The 19001-nt window shown below is 36.7% G+C and overlaps 1 protein-coding gene across 8 annotated transcripts in view; it reads right to left on the bottom strand.

Annotated features, from left to right (window-relative positions):
- LOC129769707 (LHFPL tetraspan subfamily member 3 protein) overlaps window positions 1-18456 on the bottom strand; it is a 51397-nt gene extending 32941 nt beyond the window's left edge. The window contains exons 1-2 of one of the 8 annotated variants that reach the window (XM_055772123.1): window positions 18339-18456; window positions 4205-4574 (exon numbers count right to left, since the gene is read on the bottom strand). In XM_055772123.1, the coding sequence (XP_055628098.1) occupies window positions 4205-4346 (142 nt within the window). In that variant the 5' untranslated portion in view covers window positions 4347-4574; window positions 18339-18456. Of the gene's footprint in view, window positions 1-4204; window positions 4575-13258; window positions 13283-17515; window positions 17538-17616; window positions 17642-17697; window positions 17890-17918; window positions 18088-18325 lie in introns of those variants that run through there. The other 7 variants (XM_055772125.1, XM_055772131.1, XM_055772129.1 and 4 more) reach the window with 7 other exon arrangements.
- Window positions 18457-19001: the final 545 nt, after the last annotated feature.

The raw sequence follows: 19001 nt of genomic DNA, 5'->3' as shown, positions 1-19001 counted from the left end.
CACCCAAAACGAAAAAGTAGGAGTGGGTTATACCAGTGATATAACCTTAGACCTACCGTTGGCTTAGTAATCATTTGTTTGAAGTTGCATCTAAATCAATTCTCAATAAATCGGTTATTCAATATTTTGTTTTCCTTTGGAATTGTCTTGCGTTCTTTTGAAATGTATACGAAATAATATTCATTCGTCTGAGGTCTCTTTTTGATGTTTGACACTCAAATCATCAAGACAAGCTTATTCAATTCTCCGTACATCCGAAATAGCTTTTCCGTGATATAAAAAATCATCACGGGAATATCTAGTTAATCTAGTTAACCTAGTTAAAATTTACACCCCAGTACAGAAATGAAAGATGTAGTATCACGAAATAATGAACATAAAAAAAACAAAAATGGTTCTATAACATGGACTTTTCCATAGTGACTTGTTTCTTTGGATAATACCATAATTAATAACCGGTTACCTTCATTCAAAATCATAATTTTTTTTCAATATAGTACATTTTTCACTGCTATTACCCTAAAAATATTGTTTTCATTATTTAATTATTTATAAAATTAAAGTTTAGTAAATTTATATTCAAAAATTACCAATATTACAAAGCAAATTTATGTTCAAAAAGTTCAGGATGTTACAAATTGTCGACGAGAATGAAAAAATTTGATGAGAGATCATTAATATTATTTTTTTTCATTTCAGATTTGGAGGAATTCAAACATATGCAAAATGGCTATCATTCAATAGCATACGAAATGTGAATGAAACTCGTTTGTATGAAAATGCTACAAGAATGCTGATTTGTACTCACATTAATACGGAAAACAGTTATGAAACATTCTTGGCTGAAGGTATATAAAAACTGAATGATTAAATGAGGTACGATACCAATAAAATGACCTGAGTTCAATAGAAAAGTGATTGATAGCTTTGGCTTTGTTGTTAGAATTTTTGATATGAGTGATAAAATCGAAAAAGAGGAAAGAATCAGACGGTAGCGCTCTGCAAGAGGTGATAATTAACAGACGTTTTTCGTTGTTGGAAAGTAAGAATGCAAGAAAGAAAAATATAAATATTTGTTATTTCGGTGCTTTCAAATTCTTTGGAATAATTTGGTTTGGGAACTGTTTACGATTTCCATATCAAGTGTTTTCGATTTAATGAATTGACGAGAGTGAAACCGTGATGTGTTATATAAGAATGGATTTGGGAAACGATAAAATAACGATCGATTTATGGAATCGATAAAACAAAAATCGATTTGGCAATCGATTTGATTAAACTGTCGGTTAGACAATTGGCTAGTAAAGGCAGCAGTTTGGGAATCGATCAGATATTCAGCGATTTAACTCAGCTAGGCTGTAATCGATAAGTGTATCAATTAAGTAACCAATTGGGGAATTGGCCAGCTCTAAACATTTGCCCATTTCTTATATGAGTTCAGAGAAACAATGTTATGATGTAACTATCCAGATTTTCAATAAGTTTCTCAAGCCAAGGCATCAGTACGTACTAGAGCATCGTATACTGAGGTACATTAATCACAACCGGCACGAACGTTTTGTAACGTTTTTGATCCGACTACGCCAACAGTTCAAGAGAGAAAATTAGTGGCTTTGGAAATGATTGTCGAACTAAGAAATAAATTATCTCGAGCATTACGTTGTTCATTGATGCTATCGTAGAAGGCTGTCACTCTGCCAATTTACGCAAAACGAATATGCAAAACGACCATATTAGGGAAGTGCTCAGGGAAGTTGTTACGGACTCAGCTTAGATAGCAAAGCTAAAAATAAATTAAAATAATCAAGTATCAAATTTGTAGCGCAACGCGCATTTGAGAAACAAAATAATGTCAGCAGGAGGAAACCACATGTTTCGTTTACTTTTCTTCGATTGTTCTAAATAGTTACCAAGATAGTTGCGCCAGGTATAGCGCATTAGACGAAGGAATAGAAGCAAATATTTATTGCCGGCAATTAGCTAGATGTTTCGCACTTTAACCTTTTTCGTGGGAAGCATGTTTTGATAAGACCCAATGTGATAGCGCTGTATGGCGACTCGAGAGGTGATAAAATTTTTTTTGTTTACATCTCGCCCTTTATCGCGCATGGAATGAGCGCGAAGAGCAGAGAAGGAATGGGGCATAGAAACAAAAATGTCTATCTAGGATCCCACGCGAGTGGCGTAGTGGAGGATAAGAACAGGAAAATATAGATAGGGATTCCTTTGCTAGCAATCAGCAAATAGATAGATTGTAAAATCTCACCAAATTGAGCCCCTTTGGCGATAGCGAATGATGGAAACAATGGGCATTTGCCAATCCGGAAAGCAGACCACTTATTTCACTTGGACGGACCAATCTGGAGCCGTCGGAATCTGTAGGGTTAGTAGCTCCCCTAGTCAGGATTTGCTGAAGTCTAGGGGCTTACCTTAAATAGAGCCCTCAAGGCAAGATTTCGAAAAGCAACAAAAATCCTGGAAAATCAGTTCCCTGATTAACAGAAGTAAGAAGTCAGTAAGTTTTTGAAATTGGTTGAAAAAAACAAGTCAATGATTTTGAAGCATGAGAATGATAAAGCGATAAGAAGCGAGAATTACGCCGCTAATGCTGGTAGTGAATCTATTGTAATAACCAGAAATTTTGGTGGAATTGAGTTGGACACATTGGAGGATTCTTAAAGTAAATATGAACTCGAAGAAAATATTAAAACGTTATACAAGCAAACAGTCACTTGACACCTGACACCAGACACTTTGATTCTACCAGAAGCTTTGGAGACCACTGTATTCAACAATCTCCAGAATTTGTTAGCTAAGTGTGTAAAGGGAAAGGGTGAAGGTATACCCAGACTGTGAACTATACACTCTGTACCCTTCTATGCATCGAAGGAAAGGATAATCCGTGAAATAGTATCTTCATCGGCGAATGCAGAATGAGAAACAGTGTTTCATGATCAAACTCAACAGCAAACAAACAATTAACTGTCTGAGGCATCAGAGATTCTCGTACGTATCAATCAGATTTTGATTCGTTCGGCCATTTTGTGGCCTAAGATTATAAAAGAACAATTAAATGCAGCAGACTAAACAAATTAGTTTATGTAATGCAGAGATTCTCAATGCGGTCGGTTTCCCAGGGGTCGATAACACACTGTATAAGTTGGTTTTCGTGTACCAACTTGTTATAAGAATAATAATTTGTAATTTGTATTAATAATTAGTAATTACGTAGGATGTTTACTGAAATTTATGTCTATTAATTGATGAGAGAATATTGACATCTATTCATTTAACCAATCGCAAAGTTTTTGAATTGGAGGGTATTTTGTGTGAATAAGATAATGATAAAATTTTTAAAGAAATTTGGCTATAGGGGTCGAGGGTACCATTTCATTTTGAAAAAGGGGTCTCTTGCCCAAAATAGTTTGAGATTCCATGATGGCTTCTGGATTGTTTTCCTTGTTAATTTAAAAAAAGGGAGGGATGAGGTGTCTGACCCCTCACCGTTAATAATAAGCATACCTGATAAAGAGATACGTTGGTTAGGATGAACAGGGTGAGTGTTGATGGATTCGGGAAGAGAGTTATGATTTACAATGTGAATAAACTGCTATTAAATATGTTGTTTCACTGATAGATCAGGATATTGCAAGAAGCAAATAAGTGAATTTCACAAGTATTCAGTACCCATTCTTCATAAGAAAAAATGAGTGATTCTGATCACATTTGCGTGACATTGACATCAACAATGTTCATGACATTGATTATCGCCATAATTCGAAAATTTTCACAAGAAGAATCAAATTTCTATGCGCTTATGAGCTTTCCAAGAATGTATAACCTGGTGTGACTCAACAGAACATATAACGTCAAAACCAGTTCTATCCATAGAACACCAATGATCTACAATGTATTCCGCGCAACGAATGTGCAACAGTTCGTGATTGAACGCCGGACAGATTCACCATCGTAAGCAGGGCATGTTCATACAACACAAATATGTTACCCAAACCGCTCTTCGCACGAAAGGTCATCAACTGTTTTGACTCATCGGAGCGCGTTATTCCACGCAGTGCGGAGCAAATATTTACCATCCAGTCGCAAGGGCGAGCAAGTTTTCGCAAACCAGCGCCACTCCGAAACGAAACAAAACCCCCCTTGAAAGCTCTACACATCACGATCATGACTAGGGTCGGATACTTACCAGGTGTGACAAATGCAACAACACTGATGATCGCATAGCAAATGCTGAAGATCGCCCAAAGCACCGCGATTGCTTTCGAGTTCCTGATGTAGTTGGTAGCGTACATATGGCTCGAGTCGACGTATTCTATCTTGGTTCCCATGATATCGGATGGTTGGATGGAACTTGTTCCCGGCTTCTGAACACTCACTCACTTTGCAATAAATACGCCGGCCGTTTGTTGGGCGCTTCCTTATTTGATGAATTATTTTTCTCACACTACACAATGCTGGGTTTGATTATTTCCCAAGCGACACCATCGGCAAATGTGCGCGTTCAAGCGCCGCACTTCTGTCGCAAACACTCGCTACTATTGAAACACTTTTTTTTTCTGTTGGAAGGAGAAGAAACAAAAACTCACTTTACGTTTGAATGCTCGGTTAGGTTCTGGCAGCTTGAGATGCGCTTGCACATCGCGTAGTTTCATTTGACATTTAGTTACTTCTTGAACGGAGATCACACCGACACAATCATCGAGTTTCTAAATCTCTAAATACCCCATTGCAGCATCCAAAACGAAACGAGATAAATTTGAACTGTGTGTATGTGTGCGAGGGACTGTTTGGTCGGGGGTCTGAAACAATCGAACAAAAACACAGGATGCACGATGATCGCGCAGTTGACTTGATGATGTTGATTGCTCTCTTCCTAATGTTGATGGACACCGTTTTGTGATGTGGCTTCAGTACAATACCATGGTGAATGAGCAAACTGTGCACCCCACAAGGTGACTTGGGTTGTGATCTAGATAGTAAAAAGTTGAAGGTTCCCTTTGTTTCTAGGGCGGCGGCTGAAGCTTTGTATCCCCGCTATGGCTGTTGAAATGGATTGAAGCGATTCAAACGCATTTCGCCCTGTGTGTTTTGCATAACATTATGTTTCGTGATTTATTTGTAATCACTTAGTTTTTTTTTTGGAATATCGTAGAGAAAGCATTCTGCTGCACACGTAGAGCAACATCAGTTTAGGAAGTTACGAAATAAGTGTTTATAATGTTTGAAATTCAAACAAATAAACAAATGGGCAGAACAGATGCAATGCGCGCAATGGTTGTAATTCAGAAACGTTTTCCACAACTGTTTAATCGCCCTTCGCAACATGGCCAAATGTATAATTTGATTACTTGCAAGAACCTAAGCATTTTCGTGCAAATCCCCAAGATGGAGGTTACTCACTGCTTTGCGCTTTGTATTGCGTTCAGTTGAATCGTTCAGTTCTTTTCACTACGGTTTGTTTCGTTAGCCAGTGACTGACTCTAAGAATTATGTAGTTCATGTACTGTATAACAAGGGTGCTAGTAATAGCTAGTAAAGTGTCATCACCCGCTTTTTGGGATTTTTTTAGTATGCACTCTACCATAAAGACGAAAATTGACGCCTTGGCAGATCTGACCAAATCATGCAACCGAAAATAGCATAAGAAACGAAGAAATTTTTGGAAATACAGAAAGTACCGTTTAAAACAAGTTTCCCGATTTTGTTTCACTTTCTTGGTTGCGATTTCGAGAACTGAAGAGCAAAAGTCAAAATCAAAACGGAGGAAACATTCTACATGAACACACCTACACAAGTAGGAGTACTCAGGGATTTTTTTCATGGATGCACACTTCAAAGAAACACGTCAAATTTAAGTTGCCCAAGTTTCGACCATTGGTAATTTTAGCATTTATTCGACTTCTCGAAGCTTCGGTTGGAAGCAGTCGTAAATAATACAGAAAATGATGATGCTACGTTTGCTATATCGTCAATATTACATCGTTTTGTACAGGAGAAATAGAGTTAATTATCATAAATTTGGCTTCGTTTGAAAGGTAGTTGTTTGCTATTTTAATTTCAATATGATTACCGTTTGGCCATGTTGTAAATACGTAAAGTCAAAATAAATAAACAAATAAATAAATGATTACCGTCATATGGTGACCTCGGCTGGCTCGGAAGAAATCCACTTTTTAATACAATGGAGGCCGTAAATCAGTGATAACGGGACAAATGGTGGCATCCAAGGCGCCAATCGTCTGCGGCATATCGAAATAGACCAGAAACTTTACATAGTTCCATAAAAAAATAGCCCAACTATGTTGAATCAAGGAGCGAAATTGTGGCCCGCACAGTGTGGTATGTTGCATCGTCTTGTTGAACCTACAACTTCTCCATAGTTAGGGTACCTAATTTTGGCACATAAAGGTCAGTAAACGATCCTCTAATGGATGAAGAGCGTGATGAGTTTCTTTATGAAACCATGATCTTCTTAAAATTATCCTGCACAAAGCCTTAGATTGTTCGTGTGTCAGTCTATTCATGATGAAAAGGCAAATCGAACTGAACATAGTTTCAGCTTTCATGCAAACACTCATTACAAATGGAATCAGTACTTGTTTATTGATTATCATATATAAAATAAATTGGAATCGTTACATAGTTACATGAGAATCTAAGTATTTGAAACTAAGTGTTTCGAAATGGACGAATTTCATTCGTCTGAGGAGTGGACAGCACCATTCCACATTGCAGTGAAAAGTTGTGGATGTAAAGTCATTATTCATTTAAGTAATTTGGCATGCTTAAAATCTCCAAAAAAGACTATTTTTTCTAAAAAGCATTTTTTTTTCTTTTATTAATATAAAAAAATCTATCTTAAAAACTATGATACCAAAAAATCATAGTCAAAAGATGTAATGTAGGAAATTGTCATCAAACAATATAAAAGAAATAAAAAAAATTACACTGGAAAAAAAACATTTTCAAAATTGAAATTAAATTCTCAGAAACATTATATGAATAGTCCTTAAAATAACCAACAAATTATAAGTCAAAAACTTTAAGACATAAATATTTTTAGTCAAGAAATGTAGAAAATTATCTAAATTTTCATAAAAAAAATTATTTTATTTTTTCATATTCACAGCAAAAATATGCAAATTCCCCAAAAAACAAGAAAAAGGCATTTCCACAGAGATTTTTTTTCTAACAAAAGTTTTTTCAAGTTTTCTTTGAAAAAAATACAACTAGTCCTAATTTATAACAATTGGCTGAAAAGTTTATAAGGTAACACAATAAAACAATTTTTTTTGCAAAATTCTATTTTATTATTCAACATAATTGCCTTCGAGGGCGATACAGCGATTATAGCGATTTTGCAACTTTCCGATACCATTTTTATAGTACTTTTTCGGTTTTTTCCAAAATAGGCCTCAGTTTCGGTAATCACTTCATCATCGGTCTTAAATTCCTTGCCAGCGAGCATTCTCTTCAGGTCTGCGAACCGAAAATAGTCCCTGGGGGCAGATCTGGAGAATATGGTAGATGCGAAAGCAATTCGAAGCCCAATTCATTCAATTTTGCCATCGTTTTCATTGATTTGTGATTTTTCCATTTTTTTTCACAATAACAAAAGTTGCTTCACTCTCAATGCTGTAACTCACGAACCAATCGAACGATTGCTGTCAAATTTTGACACGTATCCATTGAAAGATGGTGCTTTGTGATAGTCAAGTAGATTTTTGCAAGAGGCGCTATCTAGACGTCAACCTTATGAACTTTTCAGCAGAACTGTTATACATAAACGTTCAGTGTAATTTTTTTAGATTTTATTTGTATTGTTGAACGCAAATTTAATCAATTTCCTACGTTCCCTTTTTTGATCAAAATTTGTTAGGTTTATAGTTTTATTGTCCCTTTCAAACAGTAGTCTATTTTTTTTTTGAGATTTCAAATATGCAAAATTGCCTCAATGACAAATTTCTTTACACCCACAACGTTAAACTGCATCTTCAAGTATTCATGAAAAATATGACATAATGGAAAATAATCAAGACTCAGCGAAATTATAGCTTTATATTCTTATATGGCAGCATTTAGACAGCAGTGATCATGGCAGAAGACATCATTAACTAAGAAATTCGTTGTAGAACTTTGCAAATTACACCGCGCTCTATAGCTAAGTCTACGATAAATTTAAATTTCAAAAACTTCATGGGACAGCAAGGATGTTGTACAGAAAGCTGGATGTCGTTTATCAACATGAAGTATAACGGACGATTTTTCAAAAGTTTCGTTTTTCATTTTAGAAACAAACACACAGAAAATTCTAATCTTGTACGAATGTTTTACTTGAGGTTATAAAATGGTATCTGCCATTCATTTTTCAATGATAATTTCATACAAATGCTGGTCGCAATTACACGCAATGTAATCCATGCGAAAAGTCCAATTTTGTATCACTTTTCCCAGCATTCCGGCTGGTATCGCATCCCTTACCAGTGTAACATTGTCTTCCAACGCGTGAATCGTTGCTAGTTGCTATGTGTATAGACGAGACCCATCACGTAGTTCCACAAAAAGTAGTCTAGAAGGTTCGAATCGCACGATTTGAACGACCAGTTTACAGTCAAGAAACAACCAAGAAAAAGTCATTTTCAACCAAAGGAGTAAAGTAACAAAAACGGAGTCGAACGACTCGTTCGCAAAAAAAAATTGAATTACGTACGTTTTTTAAGAGGCACACAACTGCGACGAAAGGCAGAATCTGGTAGCAAAAAGCCGTATACTAATTTTATTGCAAATGTTCAGTTCGATCAAGTCTGTAGTTTGATCAAATTGTTATCATTAAACAATACACATAAACCATCACTCTTAAGAAAGCCGTTGAGACGTTTCTGAACAGTTTTCAATTCGTAGTAGTTTCTAATTCGTAGACAATACACTTATATTGCCTCTACTTGTATACGTTTTGAAGCAATTTTGTATCATGTACGAATCCATTCGTATGTACACAAAAACTAGTTAACGTGGTCAATATTTCTATCTTTTCCAAATACCGAGGGTTACCATCTGTCCTAATTTAGCAGGACATGTCCTGATTTTGAGATGCTTTTGGGGCGTCCTGATTTATTTTTCATGTTCTAGCGTTTGTCCTGATTTTGATAAGAAATTCAATTATGTTGATGAATAATCAGGGCCTTACAATTTCACTTCAGTTGACACAGCCTCAGGCTAAAAATAATGCTACTCTCTTTTCACGCTCGATAGAAAAAATATCACTTCACCTCTGAACAGTGTTGTTCCATTCCACGTTCATTTGATTCATCCTTCACAATGAAGCGAATCGACAAATGAAGATGAAAGTGTCTAATATCTGAATGAAAATTGTGTTTGATTTTTTCGCTGAAAGATGAATATGACGATGTGGAAGGATGTGCAGTATGCCACCAAGCATAATCAGTTGCTGGCGCTGGTTGTAAGACTAATATGTCCTCATATGCCTCTATGAATTATTTTTTTTTTTTGTAAAAACAGTCCGGGAAAATCCAGTTTAGAGAAATGAAACCGAATGAAACATTCAATTGGAAGCAACGATGGTTCTTTAACATGTGAAACTGAAATTGACATATAGCCCATTCGACGGATAATGAATTCGAGCAGGTTCAACCTTCAAGAGAAGTATTTGCTTTGAAATTCAAAGGAAATGACAGCAGAAAAGAACGAAATAGAAAAATCAGTGTTTCAGTTTGAGTAGAGAATACTCGTAATCGAAGAAGATTCTGGCTAATGAGAAAATATGAAGCATTTATCATTTTCATCTTCTTGTTTGAAATTGCCAAACTCTGATCATAATTAATTAATTTTTTTTTTTGCATTTTGTTTTTGAGTAAAACTTTTTTGATGTAGGATTACGTCTATCGGGAATATATTGGGATACAAAGTGAAAAAAGAAAAATTTACCGCATCGCGAAAATTGTCTAATTTCAAGTACTCATTGCTCAATCATTTACTTAAGGATTTTCGAGGTATTTGCATCAATCGATTTAGTTATTCCCTAATAATATAATACGTTGAACAAAATTTTATATTTTCTGAAATTGACCATCGAACAATTGCAAAATGTCAAGCATTATCTACACGAAAGTCCCGCGGTATGATTGGTCAATTGGCACAAGCAATCTGTGTTGCTTTCAGTCATCAAATTATTATCCAAGAGTTAAATAATGGCATTTTTCAAACATATCCAGAATTAATTTGCAATCATAGCTTAAAGTAATCCTACGTCATGTGCTGTTGTTTCTCGGCCATAACCCTCTTGTAACTTTTTGTTGATGACTAAAATTTTAAAATGTCTAAACGTAAGTATCATTTTACCGACGAATTAGTACTGCACATGTGATTTATAAGTGTTGGTGGTCAATAGCGATATGTTCATTTTGTCATTTTGTTGAAACAGAACTTTTGAATCCACAATGAACCATTACAGGTGAATCTGATCTGAAAAAGCACAAGCATCGAATCCATTAATTGTCACCGGCACCATTGCGCATGATGTTCGATGACTCAAAAACACCCCATAAATCTCCTATTCTCGTACAGAACAAAAGCTATCACTTCCGGATTATTTTCAACGGATGGATCGTCCAAGAAATACGTTAAACAAATAGATTCATGGAAGTATTCTAGTCTAGAAATGAAAAAAAAAACATTATTTTTCCTCCATATTTCTTATGTTGAGGCATTCCAGAATATACCCTAGAAATGAATTTCCGAAAATCCCATTGTTTATCGAGTTATGGCCATTCTAGTGATCCGACTCTAATCTAATATGGCCTTGATACAAAAACGCGTTTTTCTCAAAACTTGTTTTTTCGAACACGATATCTCGAGTTCTACTGAACCGATTTACGTAAAATTTTTTATGAATACAATCTGTATTCATCTGTTTATCGCATGAACCAAAAATTATATTTTTTTGAGTTTTGCTTTAAAAAAATAGGAAACGTGAACAAAACATTTATATTACATCTTTTTCTTCAAACGGCCGCCATTTTGTTAATTTGTTTTTGTTTTTGATTTGTCCGAGGTTGATGCGCTAGCGGCTTCTTTACTGATTCAGAATCTATTCGATTTTTTGTTTCAGATAACCAGATGGGCAATCTTTTTTTGAACTCACTCACTCACTTCATTAGCTTGTAACTATTCTAATTATGAATATTTTCTTCCGCTCAATTTTCGTTTTATTGTTAAAAGATAGATAAACAAACAATGATATAATTGTTAGTAAAATTATTCTTTGTTTCATTTTTTCGAAGCTAGAAAAAATGTCCGAAATTCGTGTCTCTACACTAGAATACGCTCTTAAGAGTGGAGGCGATCTGGCGTAGTGGTAACATCCATACCTCTTACGAGTTCATTTCTCACCCCATCATTCTTCCAAAAATTGAAGTAAAGTGACGAATCAACTAAAAGTGTTTAAAGTCACTATAATACAGAAAAAAAATAGATTTAAGTATTTTGGTCTCTGGAAGTGTTAATCACATACAACGTGTTTTCATTTATTTGTATCTCAAAACAATGATAATAATTCGGTCATAATCGTAGCTGTGATAGGCGTCCTGATTTGCAACTCCGACCAGATGGTATCCCTGCAAATACCGCCTTAAAGTGCGATTCGAAAATGTAACCTTGTTCTCTAGATTTATTTTAGGTATGAAGCACAAACTTGGAACTTGACATGAAGCATCAGATGCATAACTATTGTCTTCGAATCGTTTGTAAACAATAAATAGCTTACAGAAATGATGTGGATGTGACTATCAGGGTCATCCATAAGGTTCGCGCTAACATTCAGGCTAGATTTCATGAAATTCGTGTAAAGTGTTTGGCCCCTTTTCCACGCAACCCTCATTGTCAAATTTTCAGAGCATATCCGAACCATTTATATTGCTAGCATACCATCACATGATCGCATAAAAAATCTTCTCTCCTGATGATGGAAGGCAATAAAACGTTATGCTGATCGACTCTAATTTCTGTTTCTGTTTTTCCTCTGAGCGCACGCGGAGATGATCACAAGCGACGAACCCGAGTCCGACTATAAATAGTGTTACGATCGGAGTGCTACTTTCCCTTTCGTTCGCTTCACAACCCGGTGCTGAATCATGTTGACATTATAAACCAACCAGCCAGCCAACCAGCAAGCAAGCCAGTATTTGAACTTAGCGAATACCTTGTGAGCGCACTAGGAGCTTTAAAATACCAGGCGCACATGAGCGAGCGCCTGTAAATTTGCCGCCTCTAGCTGCTGCCGAGGCGCTTTCAAGCTTTTCTCTTTCGTTCTCCCGTGTGGTCGTCGTGCTTGAAAATGGTGTTAACGCTAAGGTTGAATCGAGCCACTGGCCAGCCAAACCCAACCAACAGTGTACAGTTCTCAATGGGGGTTTACAGACGAGCACCGACTGACGAGCTGAAACGGAACTCATCTCGGATAGTGACAACAGTCCACTTCTTCTTCTCAACACAAACACACCCCGAATTCAAGTGGATCAGAATGTGGAGCCGAGCAAACACAGTAACATAAATCGTAAAAAAAAAGTTACCGCTTAATGGCATGCCGCTAAAGAGAAAGCAAATATTGGTCACATCGCTTCTTGGTTGTCACGTTGTCGATTGCGCCAGAACTCAGGAATTTGGATTAGCAGCAAATAAATCGTGAACTCAATGCATAGCTTGAGCCGGCGGGTGGACGATCCCCGAAGGAGTAGGAGTAACGAAACTGAATCTGATTTTCCGCATTTCATTTTTAATGCTTTTTAGCGCTCTTGTGTTTCTTTTATTTCAATACAAATCCCATAATGTTATGCATTCGCAATCCCTGCAGCGTTGTTTCCAAATGAATTTAATGCGCAAAACGGCTGCCATAGGGACAATCTTTCCTAAAACTTGAGAGGAAAATAACACTTGGTTGCACTGACAACAAACCAACCAGGAAGAAACGGGGTATCCGGAAAATTGTATTTTCTGTTGCTACGATGCTTTGTTCGCCTGATTAACGGTTGTTGCGGAGAATAACTATTACAATGCTTTCTCAGCCCGAGAAGTAAAGTTCGAAAGAAGCGACAAAAATTTATATGTGCCATTGTTGCGCAACGTAATCTACAACTACCGTTTTGTTTGTTTGTATGGTTCAGCCGCAAAATATGGTACAGTAATATTTGATCGTGTTTTGAATCAAATACATAACGTCACTTACTTTATCCTCCATCAGCTCCTCCGTGACTTTATTATTACATTATGGTTATTTTTGTTGTTGCGAATTTTATATTAGTAGTTTTTGATTTTGATTCATCCCCTTAAAGACAGAAAACACCTTTTTCATATGAAAAAAATTAATTTATCCAGATTCTCTCAGGAGGTGATTGACGATCATATTTGATGAAAAAAAATCTTCCTATGCATATGTTCAAATTTCATCAATGACAGACTTATAGAACTTTTTTTTCGAACTCTGTTGCTTCAAACTAGGTTTACATTAAAAATTACGCTACGGAAGACGATTCTGATGCTTACATTTGAAAGATGAGAAAATTCAGTACAGGATATAATAGTGGAACAACTAAGTTAGTGGATTTTAATAACATTTTGGAAGTGAAAAACTTAAAAGTTAATAATGTTTAATGTGTTATTTATAATTTTATCCTAAAAAATTTGTATTGAACTAGACTGTTTATCAATTAAATTGAAGTTCTTTAACCGCTTTACAATTTGTTCTTTAACGCTCAACTTCTATCTCTCTTAATTTGGCTGCAATATCGATATAAACAATTCCTGGTGAAAATTCAAGCAAAATCTTTAAAAATCAAGATTTTTACCCCGCTGTACATGTAATAGCCACTAAAACTTCACCTTAACGTTGAAAGATTACATTTCTTCTTGAAATAAGCCATATTTGAAATATAAAAAAAAAAATTTTTTTTCCAAACTGTATATACCGGGTCCCTACACACCACATCTTCGTCGACTTCAAGGCCGCATATGATACAATCGACCGTCGACAAGACTGATTCAGGCAACGATGAACGGTGTGCGGTGCAGTGTGCGGATCTCAGGTGAGCAGTCGGAATCATTTGAGACTCACAGGGGACTTCGACAAGGCGATGGACTCTCCTGTCTGCTCTTCAACGTTGCGCTGGAAGGTGTTATGCGGAGAGCGGGCTTCAACATGCGGGGCACGATTTTCAACAAGTCTAGTCAGTTTATCTGCTTCGCCGACGACGTGGACATAATCGGAAGAACACATGCGACGGTAGCCGACTTGTATACCCGACTAAAACACGAAGCAGGACTGATTGGGCTTGGGATCAATGCGTCTAAGACTAAATACACGCTAGCTGGAGGAAATGATCGCAACAGAGTTCTTCTTGGTAGTAGTGTTGTGATCTACGGCGACGAGCTCGAGGTGGTAGAGCAATTTGTCTACCTTGGCTCGTTGATAACAACTGACAACAACAACAGCCGTGAAATTCGAAGACGCATTGTCAATGGAAGTCGTGCCTACTATGGGCTCCGCAAATCCTTGAGGTCCAACAAGCTCCGACCCCGTACGAAGTGTACGATGTACAAATCCCTAATTCGACCGGTTGTTCTCTATGGGCACGAAGCATGGACGATGCTTGAAGAGGACTCACAAGCGCTTGGAGTTTTCGAACGCCGAGTGCTCAGAACAATATACGGTGGTGTACAGGAAAGCGGAGTATGGAGAAGGAGAATGAACCACGAACTGGCGCAACTCTACGGCGAACCCAGCATCCAGAAAGTCGCCAAGGCTGGACGAGTGCGATGGGCAGGGCATGTTGCAAGATTGCCGGACGGCAGCCCTGCAAAGATGGTGTTCGCATCGAATCCGGTAGGAACAAGAAGGAGAGGAGCCCAGCGAGCGAGGTGGTTGGATCAGGTGGAGCAGGACTTGGCAAGAATCGGTGCAGCCGGGAGTTGGAGAACTGCAGCCATGGACCGGGTTTATTGGAGAAGAGTAGTGAATCAGATCTAATCTCAATGGGTTGTAGAGTCATAGTAAATAAATAAATAAATAAATAAAATAAATATACCGTTCCGAATCATATTTCGGACGCTTAAGGCATATGATGCAAAAAACAGATCTAAACTTTATGCATAGGTATTATTTGGTTCATATTTTTAATGAATTAGTTCAATATGCTTTTAAGCTTTCTACTTTGGTACCTATTCGATTGAAAACATAAGAAAATCATCGAATAAAATGCTTTTCAAATGAAGCGAATATAAATCAAACTTCGGACGGATTAAATTCAAATTTCGGACACTTTGTTTTGTAATTTTTTGGACGAAAATTACATTACACCTGATTATATTTTATAGTCAACTGCGAAACACTTATCAAGCAATCACAGTGAACTGTTAACGATGATGAGAACACGGGACAAATTTGAATGTTTATGAACGGGTAAATTCTACGTCCTCACGCTAATCAAACGTCAAACACAAACGATAATGAATAGTGCTGTTGAATTTTTTCCTAATATGTAATAATTCAAATGTAATTCTCAAATGAAGTGATAGGGAAACCAAGGAATTACTCTAGAGAAGCAAGTGTGATATTAATTTTATAGATATATCATCAGTGTATGAAACATTTCAAGATATTAGAACAAAGTGTCCGATTTATGATTCAGAACGGTGATCGAGTCCAAATTGTATACAGGTCGGACTCGATTATATACAGTCGATTATATACAATTTTGGACTCGATTGTACACCTAGGTTTTTTTACGCGGGGGATACGTACCTCGTAGAAAAAACCGCGTAAAAACTAATTCGAAAATCCGCGTAAAAAACCGCGTTAATTGGAAAATCCGCGTAAAAAAAAGGCGTTAATTCGAAAATCCGCGTAAAAACCGCATCAATCGGAAAATCCGAGTAAAAAAACCGCGTTAATAGGAAAATCCGCGTTAGTTGGGAAATCCGCGTAAAAAAACCTCGTAAAAAAACCTCGCGAAAAAACCGCGTAAAAAAAACCTTGGTGTATACAGTTTGGAAAAAAATATTTTTTATTAAATTTCAAATAAGACTTATTTCAAGGAGAAATGTAACCTTTCAACATTAAAATAAAATTTCGTAATTTGTGAAGATTTTGCTTGAATTTTCACCAGGAATTGTTTATATCGATATTGTAGCCAAAATAAGAAAGATAGAAGTTGGGTGTCAAAGAACAAATTGTACAGTGGTTTGAGAACTTTAAGTTGATTGATAGAAACAATCTAGTTGAACATAATTTTTTAGAATGAAATTAATGATAGCACATTAAAAATTATTAACTTTTAAGTATTTGACTTCCAAAATGTTATTAAAATAAACTACTTTAGATGTTCCACTACTATATCATGTACTAAATTTTCTCATCTTTCAAATGAAAGCAACAGAATCGTCTTCCGTAGCGTAATTTTTATTGTAGACCCAGTTTGAGGCAACAGAGTCTGAAACAAAAAAAGTTCTATAACTCTGTTATTGTTGAAATTCGAACATATGCGTAGAAGGGTTTTTTCGTCAATCACCTCCTGAGAGAATCTGGATAAATTATTTTTTTACATGTGAGAAAAGTGGTTTCTAACATTAAGGGGATGAATCAAAAATCAAATTCCTCTTATATATTCAAAAAACAAAAAATACATGTAAAAAAACGAATAAAAAAATGTTATTTTTTGACTCGATTATATACATGATTCGATTATATACAGGGAAACTTCGATATAACGTACCCTCGTTATAACGTACCCTCGATATATCGTCACTCGATATAACGTACATTTTACTTCGATATAACGTACATATTTTCAAAGTCCAAAGAAATATTTTTTTGAATATTGTTTTTCTGAAAGAACAATAAATTATCTGTATTTTGATACTAAAACTTGATTTGTACCTTTGACCATATATGTATATAATCGAGTCCGCGCTGTATAATCGAATCACATATAATCGAGTCTGTATATAATCGAGTCCGACCTGTAATAACAGAAATCATTATTGGTGGCATCAATGAATGCACAAAAGGGTCTCGTTTTTTTTTCTGGTGTGTTCCAGGTTCGGTATTTGCCAAAATTGATATATTCACGAACAAATGTAAGTACTTAGTTTCGTGACTCAAAGTGTTCTTGTTGACCATACAATGCTCAATTGCACTAGTTAAGAAGGATTTTAATCAATTTCCCTAATGATGTCACAGTGCATAGAAATCCCCATTTCAATGAGCATAGGGATCGACATAACACAATACAATTTCAACATACAAGCGTAGCACGAATATTGTGCCTATTCAACCGAATACGGCACGGAGTCTTTTCATTTCCCGACCGCCATATAAATCCGAGGGTCATCTGACCTTCCTATAATGGTGCTTTTTTTTTATAGCAATATTTCCCCTCTTCAATGTCTTCACCGAACTTTTGAACGTTTGAAACCTTTCAACTGTTACCTAGACCTATAAACATCACAATCCACACTTGCGCATCATCATCATCATCGCGCACACAGAAGGGTTCGTCACTTGCTTCGCTGCGTTGCATTCAAATTTACCACTGTCTGAGCCAATATTCCAACAACCATAATCATAAGCATCTCAAACGGTATGTTCAAGTCGACAAATTTAGTATTCACCAGCCACCTGAAAACGGCCCGTACTACTTTCGAGTTGTAAATTTCACACGCAAAATATGTGTTTATTCTCCATTCTTCGCTCGTTTGTACTGGTTTTCCCCCATATCCATTCCGATGGTTTCTTCAGCTAGCCTCTGACTTGCGAGTGAGACTTTTTTCCACCCCTGCCCTATGTTATTTTTTTTAGTTTTTCATTCTCTTCATATACACAACATGATCACCGTTACGAGCACACTTTTGCGAAGCCACAACACTTTATTTTTTGCATGCATGCATGATATTTTCCGCCAGCCAACCCCCGCCAAGGTTGAACAAGTCTCTCTGTCTCTGCCCCCATCCGAACGATTCGGAGTGAATTTTTGATAAAGTCCGGTTTCCTGCTGTCCGATCAGTAGGGAATCTGCTTCAAATAGAACGGCATTCACCTCACTCGATCACTACTTCACCACTACACACAGTTGGGATCGTAAAAAAAATCTTCTCGTTCGTTGGGGTGCAGAATAAAGCTCACTCAAGCATTTTAAGATCCGCATACAAACGCAAGCAGAAGATAAAGAACAGAAAAAAGCGAATGCATGAGAAAAGTTCGAACGGCATCGAAAAAAAACAAATATGCTACGAATGAAACCTAGGCAACCAACACTACGATTGAATAGCGCCGTGTAAAAAGCGTCCGCCGCGATGAAACTTTAACTCCAAACTGAGTCTGGTTTGGACGAAGTCTTGCAGCTGGCTGATCGAGTCACATAATTGAGTAAACCGATCGTGGGGTACACCAATCCAATGAAAAGTCGGTTCGGTGCTGGGTTAACCAAAAAAAAATTGCTGCCCGACCCCTCGTTGTCTGGAATATGCTATGGCGCAGGTGAAGATCGCGTAAGACGCAAGCTAAGCAGAAACTCAAAGACAAACATAAGCTGAAAGTAGACCCGAATGCTTGGAGATACTACATGTAGTATTGTCGTCGAAAAACGATTTTTAAATCGAATTATTACAACCACCGAGTCAGAATCATAATACGTATGATTCGAATTCAATATCTGACCACTGGTGTACATTATAATGGATAGTTTAACGATTTCTGTATTGATGAAACATAGGACCCTAGTCTAGCAGACGAGACGAGAAGTCGAGCGCTCGTCTCGTTTGATTTCCTATTCCAGAAGCCGGACTCTACTAAAAAATGACGAGTAAGTCGTCTAACCCAACAGTTCAGCCGCGCTCGCTAAAGAACCAGTCGAGCCGTCGTCATTTTTTAGCAAATTTTGTATATCTACATAAATAAAATTGATTTGGTGTCCGTT

Source organism: Toxorhynchites rutilus, chromosome 2 (assembly GCF_029784135.1).
Source record: "Toxorhynchites rutilus septentrionalis strain SRP chromosome 2, ASM2978413v1, whole genome shotgun sequence".
Taxonomy (NCBI): Eukaryota; Metazoa; Arthropoda; class Insecta; order Diptera; family Culicidae; genus Toxorhynchites; species Toxorhynchites rutilus.
The sequence above is the reverse complement of the archived record's forward strand: the minus strand, read 5'-3'. Positions and strand labels throughout refer to the sequence as shown.